The sequence below is a fragment of the Trachinotus anak genome, unplaced genomic scaffold (assembly GCF_046630095.1).
Source record: "Trachinotus anak isolate AG129_WGS33_773 ecotype Australia unplaced genomic scaffold, CSIRO_AGI_Tana_v1 ptg000013l, whole genome shotgun sequence".
Lineage (NCBI taxonomy): Eukaryota > Metazoa > Chordata > Actinopteri > Carangiformes > Carangidae > Trachinotus > Trachinotus anak.
Window position 1 is genome coordinate 26971750 of NW_027273864.1, and position 18797 is coordinate 26990546.

General features: G+C 40.6%; 1 protein-coding gene across 2 annotated transcripts in view; it reads right to left on the bottom strand.

Moving 5' to 3' along the window:
• mtss1 (MTSS I-BAR domain containing 1) overlaps positions 1 to 18797 on the bottom strand; it is a 59830-nt gene that overhangs the window by 34944 nt on the left and 6089 nt on the right. For both annotated transcript variants that reach the window (XM_071493422.1, XM_071493423.1), the window contains exons 2-3: positions 8377 to 8438; positions 3688 to 3761 (exon numbers count right to left, since the gene is read on the bottom strand). In XM_071493422.1, the coding sequence (XP_071349523.1) occupies positions 3688 to 3761; positions 8377 to 8438 (136 nt within the window). The remainder of the gene's footprint in view (positions 1 to 3687; positions 3762 to 8376; positions 8439 to 18797) is intronic.

Genomic DNA, 18797 nt, shown 5'->3' on the forward strand with positions numbered 1-18797 from the left:
GAATCTGGAGAGAGAGAATAGAGGAGGAGGAGGAGACAGCTGTCAAAACACACTGCACAAGTGTGCGTGCACACACACACACACACACACACACACACACACACACACACACACACACACACACACACACACAATAGTGGAATGTGCTTGGTCAACACGCAGTCTGAAGAGGCCATATTAGCTTTACACTGAGCTAACTGCTAACAGATGACAACAGTCCTGTGTCCACTGCAGGTCCAAGCATGGTTAAACCACACAAGGCTAAACCAGGGCAGATACACAGATACTTTCCTAAAGGAAATTAAAGCATCCAGGAGCTTTTTTGATACAGACAATACAAACCAGGTCAAACCAAACAACTCAACCAATAAGAACTAAGGTGATAAAAAGGCTATAATAGTTAGTAACAATCAAACGAAGACAAAAATGACAATAATATTAAAATAATACCAGCAATGATGAATACAAAACAGCGGACAAAATACTACATATAATAATAATATAACAAAGTCCTGTTGTGATAAAATGAGACATGATTAAATTAACCATCACAACACTTAATCAATGGGAGCTGTGCATGAATGTGCACAGGCAACGTGCAAGTGGAGGTTTTGCAAATAGAGGTGAACGCAAATGTGAAACCAGACCAGGACACAGAGCAGGACTGAGCAAAAAAATAAAAATCCACTTCTGAACTTTTGAAATCAACTTTTCTGAATTGTGTCTGACCTGATGTGATGACCCATTATCTCAGTGAATCAAATCATTTAACAGGACACAAGGATGCGAGTCAGACAGATTGCCACAATGTCAAAATGTCTCTCTCTCTCTGACCAGATAACGATTGCCATTTTTGCTTGACAAATAACTTAAAATTTTTATCAATTATCAGCAGTATTGTTAGTTAAGCTTCTATCACATAATCGATTAATTGACTGGCTTTTTAAGCACTATTTGAATCCCTGCAGCAGCCAACAACAACAGCTCTGCTATCTGTGACCTTTGTATTTTTTTTTTTTTTATTGAACACAACTTGTGATGATGAGGATGTAGAAATATCTTTTACAGATCTGATTGTGAATGCTGTTGATCAATTTTCTGTCAAGCCACAAATTGATTTAAAGACAACTCATTCAGAGATGCATGACAAGGACGAAAAGCATGTGAAGAGCTTCCGCACATCATATTAAAATTATTTGACAGATGCCTTTGTCCAGAGAACCTTACTGTCTTCTCTCACATACAAACATGGACCCGTGGTCATTTCAGGTTCCTTGTTTTCCTTGCTACGGAGCTGTGGAATATCGACTTTTATTTTACTGTTATATATTTTAAAATCATTTTAGTCCTTATTCTTTTTAATATTTGCAGCTATCCTTGTGTATTTTTATGCAATAACAATAAAGTATCTCTTTCTCCATCTATCTACTCAAGCACAGGAGGAGCTGGGCTTCAAACCACCGACACCATGATTGATGACCAGCTCTGCCATCTGAGCTACAGAAGCTTAGATCTTTGCTATTTCTAAACATAGAAGGTCGTTTTGAGAAAGTGAATGTTTCATGTTATAAATCCACTGTAATCAGTTCTCCTAACTCCTCTTACAGCCTTGATTGCAGAAAAACCTTCCTTCATTTCTTTTCTGTCTGTGCAGTACTATGAGAGACATCCACAGCAGGCAGGTAGCAGGTTAGAGTGCCTTGCTTGGGGACACGTTGACAGGAAAGGACACGCTGCTGCAGCAGGCTTTCAACCTGTGACCTCTCTATGTCTCAAACCGAGAGATGACCCTTTACTGACAGAGCAACACAGGTAACATATAGACAGTATTATGTAGGTATGAGATATTGTGCATACATGTTTAACAGAGAGAGAGAGACAAACACGTGTTGACCGTGCTGACTGCTGCGTATCTGAGATGCATGATGATACCTTATGATACAGCGATGGTGAAACGACTGCAGATGTTCAGCCTTTATGCTTCAGGTGATGTCATGAGCTGCAGAATGTGATCTGAACATGCCTGAAGCTGTTTATTTCACATTAACCTCTATTTAAAGGACGGTATCATGTTTTACACTCCTGGATGTGTCGACCTGCACAGTCGCTACAGATACAGTTTCAATTTTTCCAGCAGCTGAAAGCTAAAGGTGCACATTTATATGTTCTTCACGTTTCTTAATGTGTTTTTTCAAACATGACCGCGAGACATGACAGAGCAGGTCCGCTGAGGCTTCTGCGGAGGGGAGTGGCCATGATTCACCTCCCACACACACACCCACATATTACTGGATTTTCTTTAAATACCTACTTACTTCTGGGTTACATAATCACACCAGCAGCTGACTGTCTTAACAAAGGCCCCAGCACACAGGCACTGCAGCTCTGAACACACTGGTAGTCCCTGTCTACATCCTCTGTGTATTTAAACAGCCTGTAGTCTGCACCAGACGGTCTCATTACTGACACTTAACTCACAGATGAGAAGACGTCTTGTTAATGTTTGAAGAAAAATGTTTTACGTCTGTTCTATGTCTTAGTCTGGGCTGAAGAAGACAAGTCTGAATATGAAAAATATCTGGAGTTAGAAAGAGGTGAGCTTATCAGATCTTTGTAGGCTGCCCCTCATCTCTGTTTGAGGCTCCAGGCTACATTAGCTCCTACTAGCAAACTACAACTGACACACTCTCCAAACTGTCTGCAATCGAGTTGCATTGTGGGTAGTAAAGGCACAAGGTTTTCACAAGGAAGAATGACATTATGTCTGGTTTTGCTGCATTTGTTCTGATCCTGTGTTTTTTTTAAATTGTACATCAACCTGTGGATCGCTCTGTGAATTTGCGTCTTTGGTTTTAAAGCTCATGTTCAACTGTCACATAAGGACATAATGTTTGTTATGGCCATTAGGTGTTCCTCTATACTTGACAAACTGATGCTGTGAAACTGATTGTCGTATCTAATTCTGAATACAAAAGCAAACAAAAGTATTTCCCATAATGTCTGAGGGCTTCGTCAGCATTAAAGAGCTAAGACCGACCTGTAACCTAATCCAGGGTAAAACAAGGGCACATGAGGTCTCACTGAGTTGCTTCAGAGAGAGGGAGAAAGACAGAGATACAGGAAGAAAGATCTTAAGGAGAAAAATGATCCAAAACCAGCTGAAGAAACTCGGCATAAAGGAACAAAGACAAACAACACGGAAAAAAAAGAGAGATGCACTGAAAACTGTCTTGGCAATTTTTCTGGCTCATTTTTTTCTCCTGGAGCACATTATATCATACATTATCTATCTATCTATCTATCTATCTCTCTCTCTCTCTCTCTCTCTCTCTCTCTCTCACACACACACAAACGCACACACAGCCTGGTCCACAGAGAGTTAATGGAGCTAATTAGTTCCGTCATGATCTCACTATCTATAATGAAAAGAGAGAGACAGTGAACGATCACACTGTGGGAAGGAAGGAACGGAGGGAAACATTTCTCTTGGGTCACTTACATGATGTCACACAGAGACACACACATATATGCATAAACACATAAACACACATGGAGTGATTTTCCTCCCTATTTTTCTGGCCCAAAGCCGAGAACACAATCCAACTGTATGTGTCTGCATTGCACTGTGTTAAGCTCTGTGTGTGTGTGTGTGTTCCTGTATGTGGGTGTAAGTGTGTTTCTGTTTACCTCTGGTCCCGGTCGCCATGTCTGCCACCTTCTGAAAAGCATCCAGGAAGGCTCCGGTGACCACGATGGTTGTCCTGAATCAAAGACAAACACCACTAATATATTAATCCATTAAGTACACAAGAAGTATTGTGAAAATTGCAGTGAAAATTGTCAAGAAACTACAATTCTTCAGATTATGTCTCTCATCAAAACACACAGTTGAGACCAACTGCAACAGCACTGTAGTGTCAAGCTCCAGCCCCCATACAAGAGAATTGGGAACCAGTTCATTATGGGTCAAGGTGTCACAAACAAAAACAGAGAAATCTGGATAGATACGCTCATGTTCAGGACAGGTTATAATTTAGTGGCACGTGGGAGCGTTGTGAAAGTATGACATGTTCTGAACAGGTTCAGCGACCAGCATTTGAAAACTGGTCAAGGTGAAGTTATGAAAATATTCCAAACATGAACTCTGTCTGTTCACCTTTTTTTTGCAAACTGAGCTCTGGCAGAACAAGAAGCCAGAAAAAAAAAAACAAATTAGATAAGACCAAGAAAACACAATGCTCAAATGAGTTTACACTTTATTTGTGTTGATCAGTGGTCTCCAATCAGGCGGATACCAGGCCACAAATCATTTGTTACTGAATCAAAAGGAAATAATAAGATAGAGCAATAAAAGTTGAATAATTATTATATAACTTTATAGGATATTACAGGTTTTCTAACGTCCTCTTCCAGTGTCTGTACTAACGGGTTGTGCAGAGCAACTACACACTGTAGTTGTAAGCTCTGCAGGGCTGGTGGCTCAGATAGTCAAATGTACAACTGCTGCTATATCAATGTGTCAATGCAAACACTGCAACATGCAAACAACATCCCTGATGAACATACAACATAAATTCACAGAAATGCACTTAAGTAGCAACAGCAGCAATATTTTTGTTCCAGACAAAAGCAAAGCAAAGCAACGTGGTTTCTACGTGGTAACAAACTACTGTTGCTTGCAAATCAAACACACAAAAAAAGGATGACAATTTCTTTCACACTAGTGCCATTCGCAAACACGGTTGAGGGTGTTCGCTGGTGGGAAGCCAGTGAGGGACTGGGTGAAGGGGTCTGACAGGTGCCTCTCAGGAGTCTTTCAGACTGTGACTTTTCTTTTTGAAAATGTATTTATGCCAGTTGGCTTCAAGTAGGATTTCCACAGTTCCAGTTTTAAAAGTGCAATACAGAAGCAACTGGAAACGTTAGAAGATAACGGAGAAATAAAAGTCAAAGAACCAAACTGATAAGCACAATCAGCACAGTATCAGACTAAATGTAGTGATGCTCAAAGGAGAATTTGTTATGGTATTATCTGGATAAGACTGGATAACTTTACTCTTGTAGGATGAACAGCAGATTTCAATGTGAGTCATGACCTTTGTTTACTTATAACTAGACAGACTGAACGAAAACAAACAAAATACAAAAGATTTCTTCCCTGGTTGTGATCAAAGTAGCGCAGCAGCAGGCGGATCACAGTCTGCAGCAGAAGACACATCACAAACAAACCTCTTCAAAAAGAAAAATAAAGGACTTTTATTTTGGAAGCAGGATAGCTGGAGCCACATGAGAGGCCAGTCGCCCTCAAAGGCCAGTGTTAGGAGTGCAACTGGAGACCTCCTGACACACACCCCACCACCATCATCATCATCATCAATGGAGCTATTGTCTGTGTGTGCGTGTGTGTGTTCTATTACCAGTCGGGTCTATGTTTCCATAGCTGCACACACACACACACACACACACACACACACACACACACACACACACACACACACACACACACACACACACACACACACACACACACACACACACACAGTCATTAGCCCTGAAAACCTAACTAAGAAGATCAGATGACAGTGCTGTCAAAAGTTTGTGTATGTGCGCGCGTGTGTGTGTGTGTGTGTGTGTGTGTCTGTCTGCCTAATCTCAGTGGAAATTCTCTTTCATATTTAAGACCAAAGACTTGACACCCATGCACAAACACACACACACACACACACACACACATTTTCTTCTAAAAAGTCAAAGTTTGCATTGTGTAGTAATGAACAACAATTTCCTGTGTGTTTGACTGAAATAACAAAACGTGACCCACCACCAATGATCCTACCAACAAGAGCCGTGAGGATCATGAAGTACAGGAAACTAAAACACTTACAACATCTGGGTTTAAAACTAATACCAAGTCTTGGTAGAGGAAACAAAGTTAGAACACACTACAGCGGCCTCAGGTTCTGTCCTATCATCAGAAGCATTAGCAGACACTAATTATGATTTTTTTTTTCTTGACAGTTGAACTCCTGGATTTCTTTATGTGCCTTGAGGTTCTGGCTGTGCTCAAGTACTGATGTTACCTACACTGACACAGCACAAGGACGCTGTCAGAATCTATGAGGCATGCACACTGATATATGACAGCTAAAGTCAGCTGACAGATGATGACACAGTTTACCTGTGTGGAATCTTTTAATTTTTTATTGTGACCTTATTTTTGAAAGCATCCTCCACTTTACTTGTGGAGCATAAAACGTTTGCACAGAACTGTAGAGGATTTCATCCCATGACAACAATAAAGGTCACAGTCGGGAGATTTGTGGTGGGTCCTGTGAGATCCCAGTCACACTGCAGCTGTCTGCACTCATGACTCCATCTTTTTAGCCACAGTTATGTCAGTTTAACGACGCCTGCTGCGTCTAGATGTGGTTCTGTCTGAAGCCTTTAGACTTGTTAACTCACATGAACCATGTGAAGACTTGTTCTCGTCTGAGCCACAGCAGTTCTTTGACAATAAACTCATTAAATGTTTCCTGCAGCAAATCTGTTTAGACTTCATTAAACTATGAAAAGTTGGGAGGGAGGTATGGACTAAAGTCTAAAAGATCATGCCTACTAATCCCAGTAATGTTTTATTAATCTGCCAACAAATAGGCAAACCCCGAACGCCTCGTTTTCATGTTTCAGATTTGAGAAGGAATTTGATTTTTATGGTGGTTTAAAGAACAAACACAACTGTGGTCTGGATTAGAGCTTTACGTGTGCAATGTCTGCTGTGTGTCCGCAGCAGATCTTTTAAGTAGCATTAAAAATTAGAGCAGTTTGAACAGCATGGATGTCCTGTTTGTGCCTACATCTGTGTGGAGCTGGCTGACTGGCAGGGATAATGGACTGTGACCGGCTTGCAGCAGGCACAGCGATGCTTATCAAAGTAAACTGGCCTACTGGGAAACACAGCCATTATACTGTTATTACACTGAGCCGGCTACTGGGTCACCGTGCATGTGTGTGTGAGAGACAGAGAGCGTCAGAGTCAGAACACATGCAATGCTCATGTAAAGTATATAGCAATAATCAGAATTTGTTTTGTAAGGATGTTCTGCAGGGTTACAGTAGGTCAACTACTGTTAGCCGCCATTATGAAAATATTTTAATAAAGCCGCTATTCACATGTCTGTGTTTTGACACCAAGACAAACTTCTCACAGTTCTGCCGAAATATCATTTTAAAACAAAAGGGTACAAACACTTCTTTCAAAAAATACAGAATAAAATGAGCAAACTGAGACTTGAATGGGGCAAAACGTAATTCAACAATAGGGTAAAAGTCGAGATAAGACACTTCACTGTGATTTCCACAGAGCTGTAAAGCGAAGGTGGAATATTTCAACTCTGCTGTCACCATAAAAACACTTGCATGAATTTACCAAAAGACATTAAGCTTTAGGGAAAAAAGTATTCACTCTTTCACTCAGTAAATGTCATATATTTCTTGAGTGTGGTTACTGTTCAGACTTTCACTGTCTAACTTAACTGAATACGAAATGACATGGTTCAGGATCTCTTACCACCTCGGCAACACAATTTGGAGAAACATCACTAAGCCAGGTTAAACACTTTTTGCTGAACAACCCTGTGTTTTTTTGGCCAGAGCTGAGTGTTTAATATCTGTCTCAACATGACCTTACATGGTTTTCACGCCAAGTTTGCTAGTGTGCAGAGACGAGTCATTATTTCCGAGGAAGAGGTCAGCTGTGTCCTCTCAAGCAGACACCACAGTGATTTTCTGGTTGTGCAGAGAGTTCAAGTAAACTGAACTTTGACTCCAAATACATCGACATACACAACATTCATCCAGTGGGAGTCTGGCATTGACAGGGGATTGGTGTTAGGGCGGCAGCTATTTTACTGTAGAGAAGAAAGAAAGGAGGAAAAGCAACAGCGGAGCAAACTCATTCAGGGTAAAAAAGGTGTGAAGATGTGAAGAAGTGCAACTCTACTCTCCAATCCCACCAGGACTTGAGTAAAGAAATGTAAGCGAAGCAGAATATATCATAGAAGACCTGAATACTAAGTTAGAAAATGTATACTGTGGTCATTCACATGTAGCATCCTAGCTGTTTTGTTCTGGTCTTCAACTGTGCACTGGTGTCATAGGTAATAGACTTGACTTATAGGTTATTATAGGAGTTAAGTCTGGGGAGGCTGCTCCACAGGTATAAATGCAGCACTTATAATGATGAGGTGTCAGAACTGACTGGGAAAAATATGATTTCTGATTGGCTACAGCCGTGGTAGAGAGCAGTTATATGCCCTGCTAAGTCAGTGGTGTCAGTTAGAGGCAAAAATTAAAAAGGTGCACGTGTGTGTGTCTTACCTGAGCTGTGATTGTAGCTTGGCTCCTTTGGTTAAAAAGTCCTCCCAGGTAGGATAACTGGCCTGCAGCAAACACACAGAACACAACGGCATTAAACCTCCAGCAGCATCATTCAAGTCTGACCACAAGAGGATTCAGAGAGTTTAACAGTGATGTTAGCCCTGAAGCTTCAACAATATGTATTTCATACCAATAATCCTGAAGAGCTTATAACCTATTATCAAAGCATTAGTGTTAAACCTGTTTGGTAATTCTCTGGAGCGTACACACCCAACATAAACACTTTGTGAAAATGGACATTATGATGATACAAATGAGATATTGGATTTCATTTACTTATTAAGTTAATGCTTAATACTTTATTTAAAATTACTGACAGAGGTGTCATATATGAACTTGGCAGCAATAAAAATCCACCAAAGAGTGTGTTAACAGACATAAGGGAAATGATGGTGCTTTGACAGATCATTAGAGCCTCAGTATGAGTGTTTAAACCAGTGAGGATCATTGGACTGAAGTGAAATGAATTAGAGATCATATCTAAAGAAACATTGGAATAGAAAAAAGCACAGTGGTATGATGATATAAGAGCAAGAAAAGAAAACATCAAGAAAGAAGAGAAACATGAAACATTTAATGACTATTATATATGGAAATTAGTGCTTTGGCTTGATAGATGTCTTCAACAGACTGATTACCAAAGTTGTTGTGAACTAGTTTTCTGTTGACTAATCTAACATCGATTTTACAGCTTTCACTGATTTTCTCTGAACAACAGCAGCAGCTCTGAACAGTGTAAAACCAGTCAACAGCTGACTGCTTCATGTTATTTTTGGCTCCACTGGGTTTCACATGAACAGAGAGGCTGTGGGCTCTTAGGACAACCATTAACATACAGAGGCAAAAACGAGGAAGCAGAGCCTAATGCAAGCAAACCAGTGCAGCTGTCACTCAGCTGTGATCGATTGTCCATGAAACCGCAGCAATTTCTCTGAGCTCATCTCAGCATTTCCGGGTTCATTTCAGTTTTATCAATATTGATAGGTACATTTCCATTCACCAAAAGTTATGAAACCTTGTGTATGAAAAGAACTGTGTGGAAATGCCACAATAAAGCCAAATTATAGGGAAGAAAGTCAGCATATCAAAACAGACAAGATATGATAAATGCTAATGGAAACTGATTTTTTTCTGGTCAAGTATGAAACACATTCGTGGTACCTGCTTCTTCTTCTATAGACCACACAGACATGTCCTTAGGATCTATGTAAAAGAACATATTCTTGATGGTTCAAGAATATTCTTGATAAATCAAGACAGAAAATGAAGAACAGCAACTTCCCAGAGCCCAAGATGATGTCAAACTGCTGGTCTATCAGTGCACACAAAAAACAACCTGTGAATCATCACAATTCAGAGGCTGGAACTAGGAAATATTCTGCAGTTCAGCTTAAACAAAGGCATAAATGTTTGATCGATTAACCAAGTAGCTGCTGAGTGATTTTGTCACTTCACTAATCAATTAATCTACTAATCTTTTAAGATCTAAATCTCCTCACCTCCATAACAGGTAGCTGATGTTAACACACTGATTCACTTTTTACTTAGTTTGTCTCAAACTAACGCAACCTTATAATGCAAAGAAATGGAAGTAATTTCTTACTACTTTGCTGAAATCATCAATACAGCACAATATCAGCAAGGTGTTCAAATGCTCTAGATAAGGAAAAAGTAGTTTTATTATTACATTCTTCTGCAGAGATCAAAATATCTCTTCCTTCTTTAGGAATTAAAAGCTGCCTCTGTGTCTGTTTTCTGTAACAGCAGCTGATCGATTATGTAATCTAAGGCTGGTTTGTGCTGCAGGCTCCGACCTTGGCTTACATCTGTGACCAGCAGCTGCTGGTGTGGTGTTCTGGTTATTGAATTAAAAACACAGGAAAGCCCTGTTGGAACGGAGGGCCGAATCCACTTTCTCTCTCTTCAATTTTCCTGAACCCAGTCACCCCGTCTGTCCTCTGTCTCTGCCGGTCCACCAGAGAGAGGATAATACCGATTTAACCCCTAACACCACACCATTAGCCTCTTAGCTCCACAGCGCTAAAGCCGTTAGCCGGCCCCTGCTTCACAGCTAGCAAGGCATGCACACGGCGTGGGGCTGACAGGTTTACTAGCTGCAGGGATTTAGCACTGCGTGATGAAATACTGCAGGTGGCTGCCTGAATGCCTCAGCGAACGACTAACAGTGTACCTGTGATAAACGCAAGAGGAAGAAGGTGAATGGGAAAAGATCACACTCCAAAAGCTTTACTGGCCACTGTAACTTGGGGGGGGGGGGGGGATAACATAAGCATAATAATAAGTACAATTTAAGATGAAGACATTTAAAACTCAGAAGTTGTTTTATAGCATTTCTCATAAAAGTCATGTTTTTTGCAGCTTAATCACTGATGATATGTTAATAAAATACATTTCAGTAATTTCTAGACATTAGATGCAAGACTCTTGATATAAAACAGTTCTCAGCTGAAAGCATTCATAGCATATTGTAATCTTTCCCAAACCTCATCTCATGCAAGAGTTTTTTCAGCACTTTAGTTTCAGAACATCCATGCCTGGAAAATTGTTTCATGTACTGTATAAATCTGCTTTGAGTTGTATGGAATAAAATCTCTTGTGCCTCACAGATCTCCCACTGACATCTTGTTACATTTCTGTCTGCATATACTTTGTATATGTTCACAAGGGATGTTTACCCAGAACCATTCAGAACAAGATGCTTGGCTCAGTACACATCTGTCTTCAGTTCAGGGAAACCTGTGATCCAACATTTATGGTCAAATTAGCGTGATACACTTATTTACATCATAGCATGTGTACAACATAAAGTTGATGTAAGTGGGTCAGAGGCAGCAGAGCCTGCCAAGTGATTTAGATCTATTATTTGGGAGTGTTATGGTTTCCCAGGACTGAAAAGTGTCAATGGACAAGAAGCATTAAAGGCATATTGACATGTGTTGTTTTTATTGATCTTATTTGACCATATGCTAACAGTTGAATGCCTAACAACTAAATACAATTACGGCCAATGAGTGATCATTTAATGTTTTTCGTAAAAACAAAACTCCTGCATTTCTTTTGTACTTCCTGTTGTACCGAAAACTTATCAAACCATAACCACCAACCTGAGGTGTGCACCTGCTGCCAGCGTGCTACACTGTAGATCTCGTGAGCACTGTTCACAGGAGTATTATCACAGTTCAGTAGCTTTTATCTTTCACTTCCTCACTGTAACACTGGCTGTAGGACTGCATCAAGTTATTATTTTTATCATCAATTAATCTGCATTTTATTTACTCAATTATTTGATAAATTGTTTAGTCTATAAAGTGTGCCATGTCTCAGAGCCCAAGATGACAGCTTCAATTCAAACCAACCAGTCCACAAGCTGAAGATTTTTAATTTACCATCACATAAGACAAAGAAAAGCTGAAGTGAAACTGAACCAGAGAATATTTTGCCTGAAAAAAAGACTGAAACAATTAATTGATTATTCTGTTGATTGACCAATCAATTAATAAACTAACCCTTATAGCTCTAGCAAGCTGTAACATTATCTAAGTCACTGTTCAGTGTCATATAATACAAAATGTCTCTGTGCTTATATTTCAGTCTATGCAGCTCTTGGAAAGCTCCTTTTTGTTCCCTCTCCACTTCTCGCCTAAACCTAAAATTCTGCCAGGATTTGTTGTGACTGCCAGGAATGTCACAGCCAGTCGCAGACAAAATATCCCAGCACTGGTTTTGCAGCAAGCTGAGCTGAAAACACCACAGACAGCCAGATATCAGGGTCTGCTGCAGCTTGATACTGAGACCTTTGAAGCAGCGGTTGCTAAATTAGGGTCCTAAGACCCACAAGGGTCACTGATGGTGTCTAGAGGGATCCCAAAGACAGCTGCAAACAAAACAGCTGTCGACTATCATCTGGCTGGACAGCTACTTTTATATCTGAACTCCACTCCAACTCTCGAGTCAGAGGGAGAATGAATGAAATGTTAGTCTGCGCAAATCACTTCGGTCTTTGATTTTATTCGAGGGAGACTGGTCCAGTCTGCAATATGTCAAAAGTCAAGACAAATGCTGATCACAAATTCCCAAACTTAAAAATTCAGTGTGTTAGAGAAGGGCTACTCTTGAATTCAGCAGTGGGTGTTTTGTAGAAAAAGCTAATTATTCTTTCAGTTGTTTTAGAAGTGAATTTCCCCTCTGTACCAGCTAGTTTTAGTTTTAAAAAGAAGCAGAATTCAAATTAGAGCCTGACTGATAAATCTGCACATCATCTTATCATAGATGTTTCAGTTTCTATGTAAATGTTTCTCAACTAATAACAAGAAACTGCAGCACAAGTTAACATACAAACAATATCTCCATTACATTATTTAGAAGAGGACAAGAAGGTAGTGGTCATACTTCTCTAATCAAACAAACCTTATGAAAAGTATATGTTTAAGTTATGTTTATAAAAGGTTTTATCAATTAATCAAAAGTCTCGCAGCTGAAGAATCTTTTAGGTCATTTATCAAGTAAAAACAACAAATATTTACCAATCAACTAAATTCCCAGCTTTTAAAAGTTGGTTTTATCGGTGTTGGGCCTGGGAACTCACAATAATAACTTGTTTTAAACAGACAGTATTTTATACATTTAACTCAACCAGCTTTGGAACCTGCCTGAGACGCTGCACAGCTGAGTGGAAAACGGTCTCCATGCTCCACGAGCACAGACACAGGAAACCCTATTGACACGGCCTCGGGTCCCCACGTATAGGAGGTATACACAGTGTTATCTTATCTGCTTAGTCAACCAGACAGCATGAACAGGTATACTGTTATTTTAGTCTGTGTGTGTGTGGAGTCACCTGCCAGTGGGGTCTAATCCTGGCGTGATAATCCTGACTTGCTCTACTGACCGACAAAAAGGCAGAGACGGAGACAGAGCGCTGTGGACGGACCGACGTGACATGTCAGGAGAGTGAGAACACTTCTCTGCTGACCTTTCTCTGAGAGTCCAGAATGACTCTATAAAGACCAAATCAACTAGTCAGTCAGTCAGTCAGCACGCTGGCAATTCATTCATTCATTCAGTCAGTCACAAAGAGCCGAGGGAGCTGGAGGAGGGCTGCAACTAACAATCATTGCTATCCTTAATTTATTTGCTCAGTTAAATAATTAATCAATTTAATGTTTGGTCTAAAAATGTAAGAAAAAAGTGAAAAATTTCCATCCTAATTTATAATAACCCAGGATAAGGTATTCAATGTGCTTGTTTTGTCCAACCAACAGACCAGAGGTGTGTGTGTGTGTGTGTGTGTGTGTGTGTGTGTGTGTTCCTCCACGAGCCTCTACAACCTACATTTACCCATGCTACCCTTCACTACAGAAACGCTGTGCGTCCTCACAGAAGTGTAATCCCCACATAACTCACCTACCACTTTCACTGTGGCAGCCAATCAGATGATCTCAATAAGCCGGGGCTAAAAATGCTGCTCTGTGTAAATGCTCACTTCCTCACCAGAGACAAAACTTACCTATTTCACTGCAGCTATCAGGTTAATTCAGAGCCTGTTGTTAATGCAGCTTACAGAACTAAAAGTCTGTTCAGGCTGATGTACACGGTGCTGCCTGAGGAGCTGAGCCTGTGTGCAGAGGAAATTCAAACCTTTCCATCTTAACATTTCTGACTAAATGGTTGCAGGAGGGAAAATGTCTTGGTTTGAGATGTATGGGAAAATGAATGACCTTCCTGTGTCACAGAGCAGAGAAAGAATGTGATGGTGCAAATTCCTCCGAAACCAGTTTGAGAGTGAAACCTGACGATTACACACGACAGAGGATAAGATCTAAACTATCACTTCTATTTTACCTTCCTTCCGTCATTTACACTCATGTTTACCCTGTGTCTTAGCCCCTCACACACACACACACACACACACACACACACACACACACACACACACACACACACACACACACACACACACACACAAACACACACACACACACACACAAACACACAAACACACACACACCAGAGCAGAGACAGGCAGGTTGACAACTCGTTATGTTAAGTGCAATAAAAGCTTTCAACAAGTGTTACAAATCCCTCTAAAACCAAAGACGGACAGATGTCGAGCCCAAACGTCTGAGAGTTCGGCTGAAATATCGGCGTTTTTTTTAAAATATGCAGTCTGTCGACAGCGGTGAGGACGGTAGCTGCTCCGCTGCTGTTACAGCTACAGAGAAGCCATCATGGTGATGACGGAACATGTCAGCTGGAGCAATGATGTGGGTCACTGATGTGTTTTTAATGGTTTTGGACAACAATGGAGCTTCTATGATAGAGAAGGAATAAGATATCTCTGGCTTTGGGTACACAGAAAAAAATATGTTAGTAGAAGAAAGTAATTGTTGGTTTTTGTCTTTCCATGGGAACTGTTGGCAATGAGAAACAAACTTTGTATCACCAGACTTGCAAAGCGCTGTTTTGGTTATATATACATTTGTTTATTGCCTGACAACGCATAATTGAAGTTTAGAAGTTCGCTTAATTCTGACTGTGACGCCCAAAATACATATTAAAAAAAGAAAACACTGGACTTTTTGTCCTGTATCTGGCAATTATGTTTCAGACAAAGAGTCGCCATGCTAAAGTAACAATGCTGAGGCAACAGAGAACGAGGGAGAACGAGAGAGGGTGAGAGAGGTTGAGGCTGCTCAAACAGCAGGTTGATGGGTTTGTTTAACATTGTGTTTGAGTAACACTGGTTGACTCAAAGAAAAAAGGAGAGAGGGGAAAGTAGACAGGTAGGGTGTGTCAACATCAGGTTAATGGTTTGTAAAGTGAGGACTATGAGTTGACTGCTCGGTCCTTTATCTGTGAAATAATGAGGTTTTTATTAAGTGAGACAAACAACAGAGGAGAGCATGGACTTTCCATTCCTCTTATCATTCTTACATAACTCACGTTTTCTTTATTTAATACCAACAGCAGGCAGATCACTCCCATTAGCTTTGTTGTCCTTCACTCCATTCCCATTCGACTGCATGTAATATTTCAAATACCTCAGCTGTTCATAACGTTCAGTACATCTGAGAGGCTGAGAGCCACCTCACAGCTCTGTGACTGAGCCTGCAGCAGGTTGGTGGACCAGACTAAAATATGAACTGCACTTACATACACTTTTTTTAGTCCTATCGATCACACTACAAGCCATATTCACCCATTCACACACACATTCATGCTCTCTTCTACACATACACATGCAGCGCTTCAACCACACACTCATACACTGATGAAACAGCCATCAGAGGCAATCTGAGTTTCAGTATCCTGCCCAACAGCGCCAGGGATCGAACCCCCGGCCTTCTGATTCTGATCCTGAGCCACAGCAGCCGACTGGCAGACGTGAAGACCCACCGGCATTCCCCCCCCGTTTCTCAAAACAAACAAATACACACAAATACAAAGGCATATTCCCTAGGAGCTGATCAGATACTGATCATAAACCTTAGGTGACAGCAGCATCTGCATGGCATGGCATTTTTGAGATGGAGTCAAAATAATATTGAAAGTACATTGTATTTTACCTGCTATTTATTGATCTTTCCAGTTACTGGAGTTAATCGTCGTATGTGATGCATTGCAATATGTTTTATCTTGTAGTTCTGTATCAAAATGACACTCAACCACTTTGAAATTGTATGAATGAGTGTCACTGTCTTTAACCAACAGTGAAGTGATTTTATATTCTTTTTCCCCTCCTTGCTTCTCATTGCGTGTTGCCACAGGGAGCTGCTGGTGTGGAGAGGAAGAAGTAAACTGCAGCTGATCTCCATGTGACTTTTGTCTATTTCTGTTTCTTTGCATATTATTTGTGTATTTCTTTGTCTCCAGTTGTATTGGTCTGTTAGTGACGATGCATCTGTGCTTCCACTTCATCAAATTCTCAGAACAGCATTAGAAATCACTGCCACTTAAATTCAACATCTTTAAATCTGTCAAATTCAAGGCCAAGTGATGAAATTCTCGGCTTTTAGAATAAACTGCTAACTTATTTGCAGCATCTAATAAAATGACCCAACGTCACTTCCTTCAAGGCTGATAAAACGGTATGAATGCATTCAGCTGTGAATCCAAATAATTAACTCCATGAAGTAGATTTATCTATAACTGAAAAAATGCAGGTAGCAGCATCAGTGCAGAGGGATAGCGGTGTGTTTGTTTTCTATATCCACACCCTCTATTGAACTCCAAGCATCCTTAATGCCTCATCACCACCATCTCCCTCTCTACCTGTTGACTCATGTCCATTCATCCCTCTGCCTTCTTTCCAAACTTTTCTTACACAGTTCGACACGTCAGAACGGATCTGTTCGATCTAAAAGCCCTCTACAAATGAAGATGAGTAATGCAGCCTTTCTTAACTGAATTTGATTGGTTCTACTAGTATATTCTCAGTCAGTATCCCAAATTCCACACAGAGCCCAAGTCTGTATCGCTGCTCCACTAGAACTCAATAAAATTTCTCACAGGTCTTTATGAAAAAATTAAATGTGTTCCTGGGCTTTTCTATCTATATTCTAACCTACAACAGTATTTAAAGTTTAAACCTCAGTGATTTCAGATAAATTAAACAATGACTTTTTGTTGTTTGAATTTGAAAAACTTTTTTTCCAGCTCTGGAGTGTGCATATTATACATCATTATATAACAGTTTTTCCCTTATCCACAATATACACCCAAGCTCTCTTCTAATAGTCGGCTAATCTGTGCTCGAAAATAAAATAAAAAAAAGCAATTTCGCACTCCCTTTCCTTTCTAACAGTTCACTGCTCAGCAGGCTTCAGTCTCTCAGCCTGATGACCTTCAATCTGCGATAGTCTCTGGCTTGTACTAAATGATGTTTTTTAATGCTGCTAAAAACTAAAATATTGAATAAACACCTTTTTTTTATTTACCCATCTTGTCTACAAAAATGGAGTAAGGCTGGTTTCTGTAGAAATCTGCATGAATACAAATGTCAAGGTGTTAAATTAGGTTTTCATTGAGTGTTGAAGCTACAGTAGGTAACTCGTTGAACATCTTAACAGCACCGCAGAGATATTTACTTCTAACCTATCAGAGAGGGCCTGGGTAGAAACTCAGGGCTGAGACAGTGAACACAATGAAGACGCAGGCGAAGGGCGGGACGGAGATGGTTTGGTCAGACCTGAAGCAGTGTGTACATTCTGTGTGTGCATGTGTCCACACCCATATTCACCTGAGGCGGCCTATTTCGCTGGGCGCAATAAGACTTCTCTAAAATCAACCACTCCCATACACACACACACACACACACACACACACACACACACACACACACCTACCTATCAGGAACTATATAGTTTCATATCAGTGATGTGACTCAGCCTTCATGATATTACATCACATGGTGGTTTCTAGTTGCAGGGTGTGTTTTTGTATATACTGTTGTATCTACTGTTCTGTGTACTGGAGTTGAGCTGAGAGTGAGGTGGCAGCTGTGTGAGTTTGTGTGTGTGTGAGGGTAACTGTACACAGTTTTCACTAAGGTCCAAACAACTTGTGAGAAAAGCCTGTATTTTACTCTACACACACACACACACACACACACACACACACACACAGTTAATTATATATAGACAGGTCCGATTATAAAATACAGTATTGCAGTCATAACCACTGCTTACTATGGTCTGAGTGTGTGTTTGTGTGTGTCCATATGGGAATTGAGCGTGGATTTAGCTCGCTGTTGAAAGCTATTTGCTATTCTGCATGTACACACACACACACACACACACACACACACACACACACACACACACACACACACACACACACACACACACCTGCCATCTCACTCTCAGTTCACCTTCAGTACAGGACAGATAAAACACACACACGCACACGCACAGCACACACATGCGTAAACACATAATCCCGGACACAAGTGCACGCACACACAAATTTTAACTTCCCCCTCCAGGGGGAATGAGGGCAGGTCAACTGTTGTTTTGAGTGGCATTTCCCTTTAAAGTCAACAGTTAACAAGGAGAATAAATTTAATACTCGAACACTAATTGAATCCTCGTGAAGCAGCAAATTACATTGGGAGATGCTGGTGGGGGGAGGAAGTGAAGGATGGAGCGATGGGAGAAAAGAGGAAGAAGAGGAGTGGATGGAAGGGCATACAGCAGGAGAGGAAGGGGGGATTGAAGAGGAATGTAAAATAGGTGAAAAACATGAAGAAGACAGAGTGCACAATAGTAAGAGAAAGAGAGAGTGAGAGTGGAGGTATGTACTCAGCCTGTCAGGATGGAGGGATAGATGCAAGCAGAGATGGA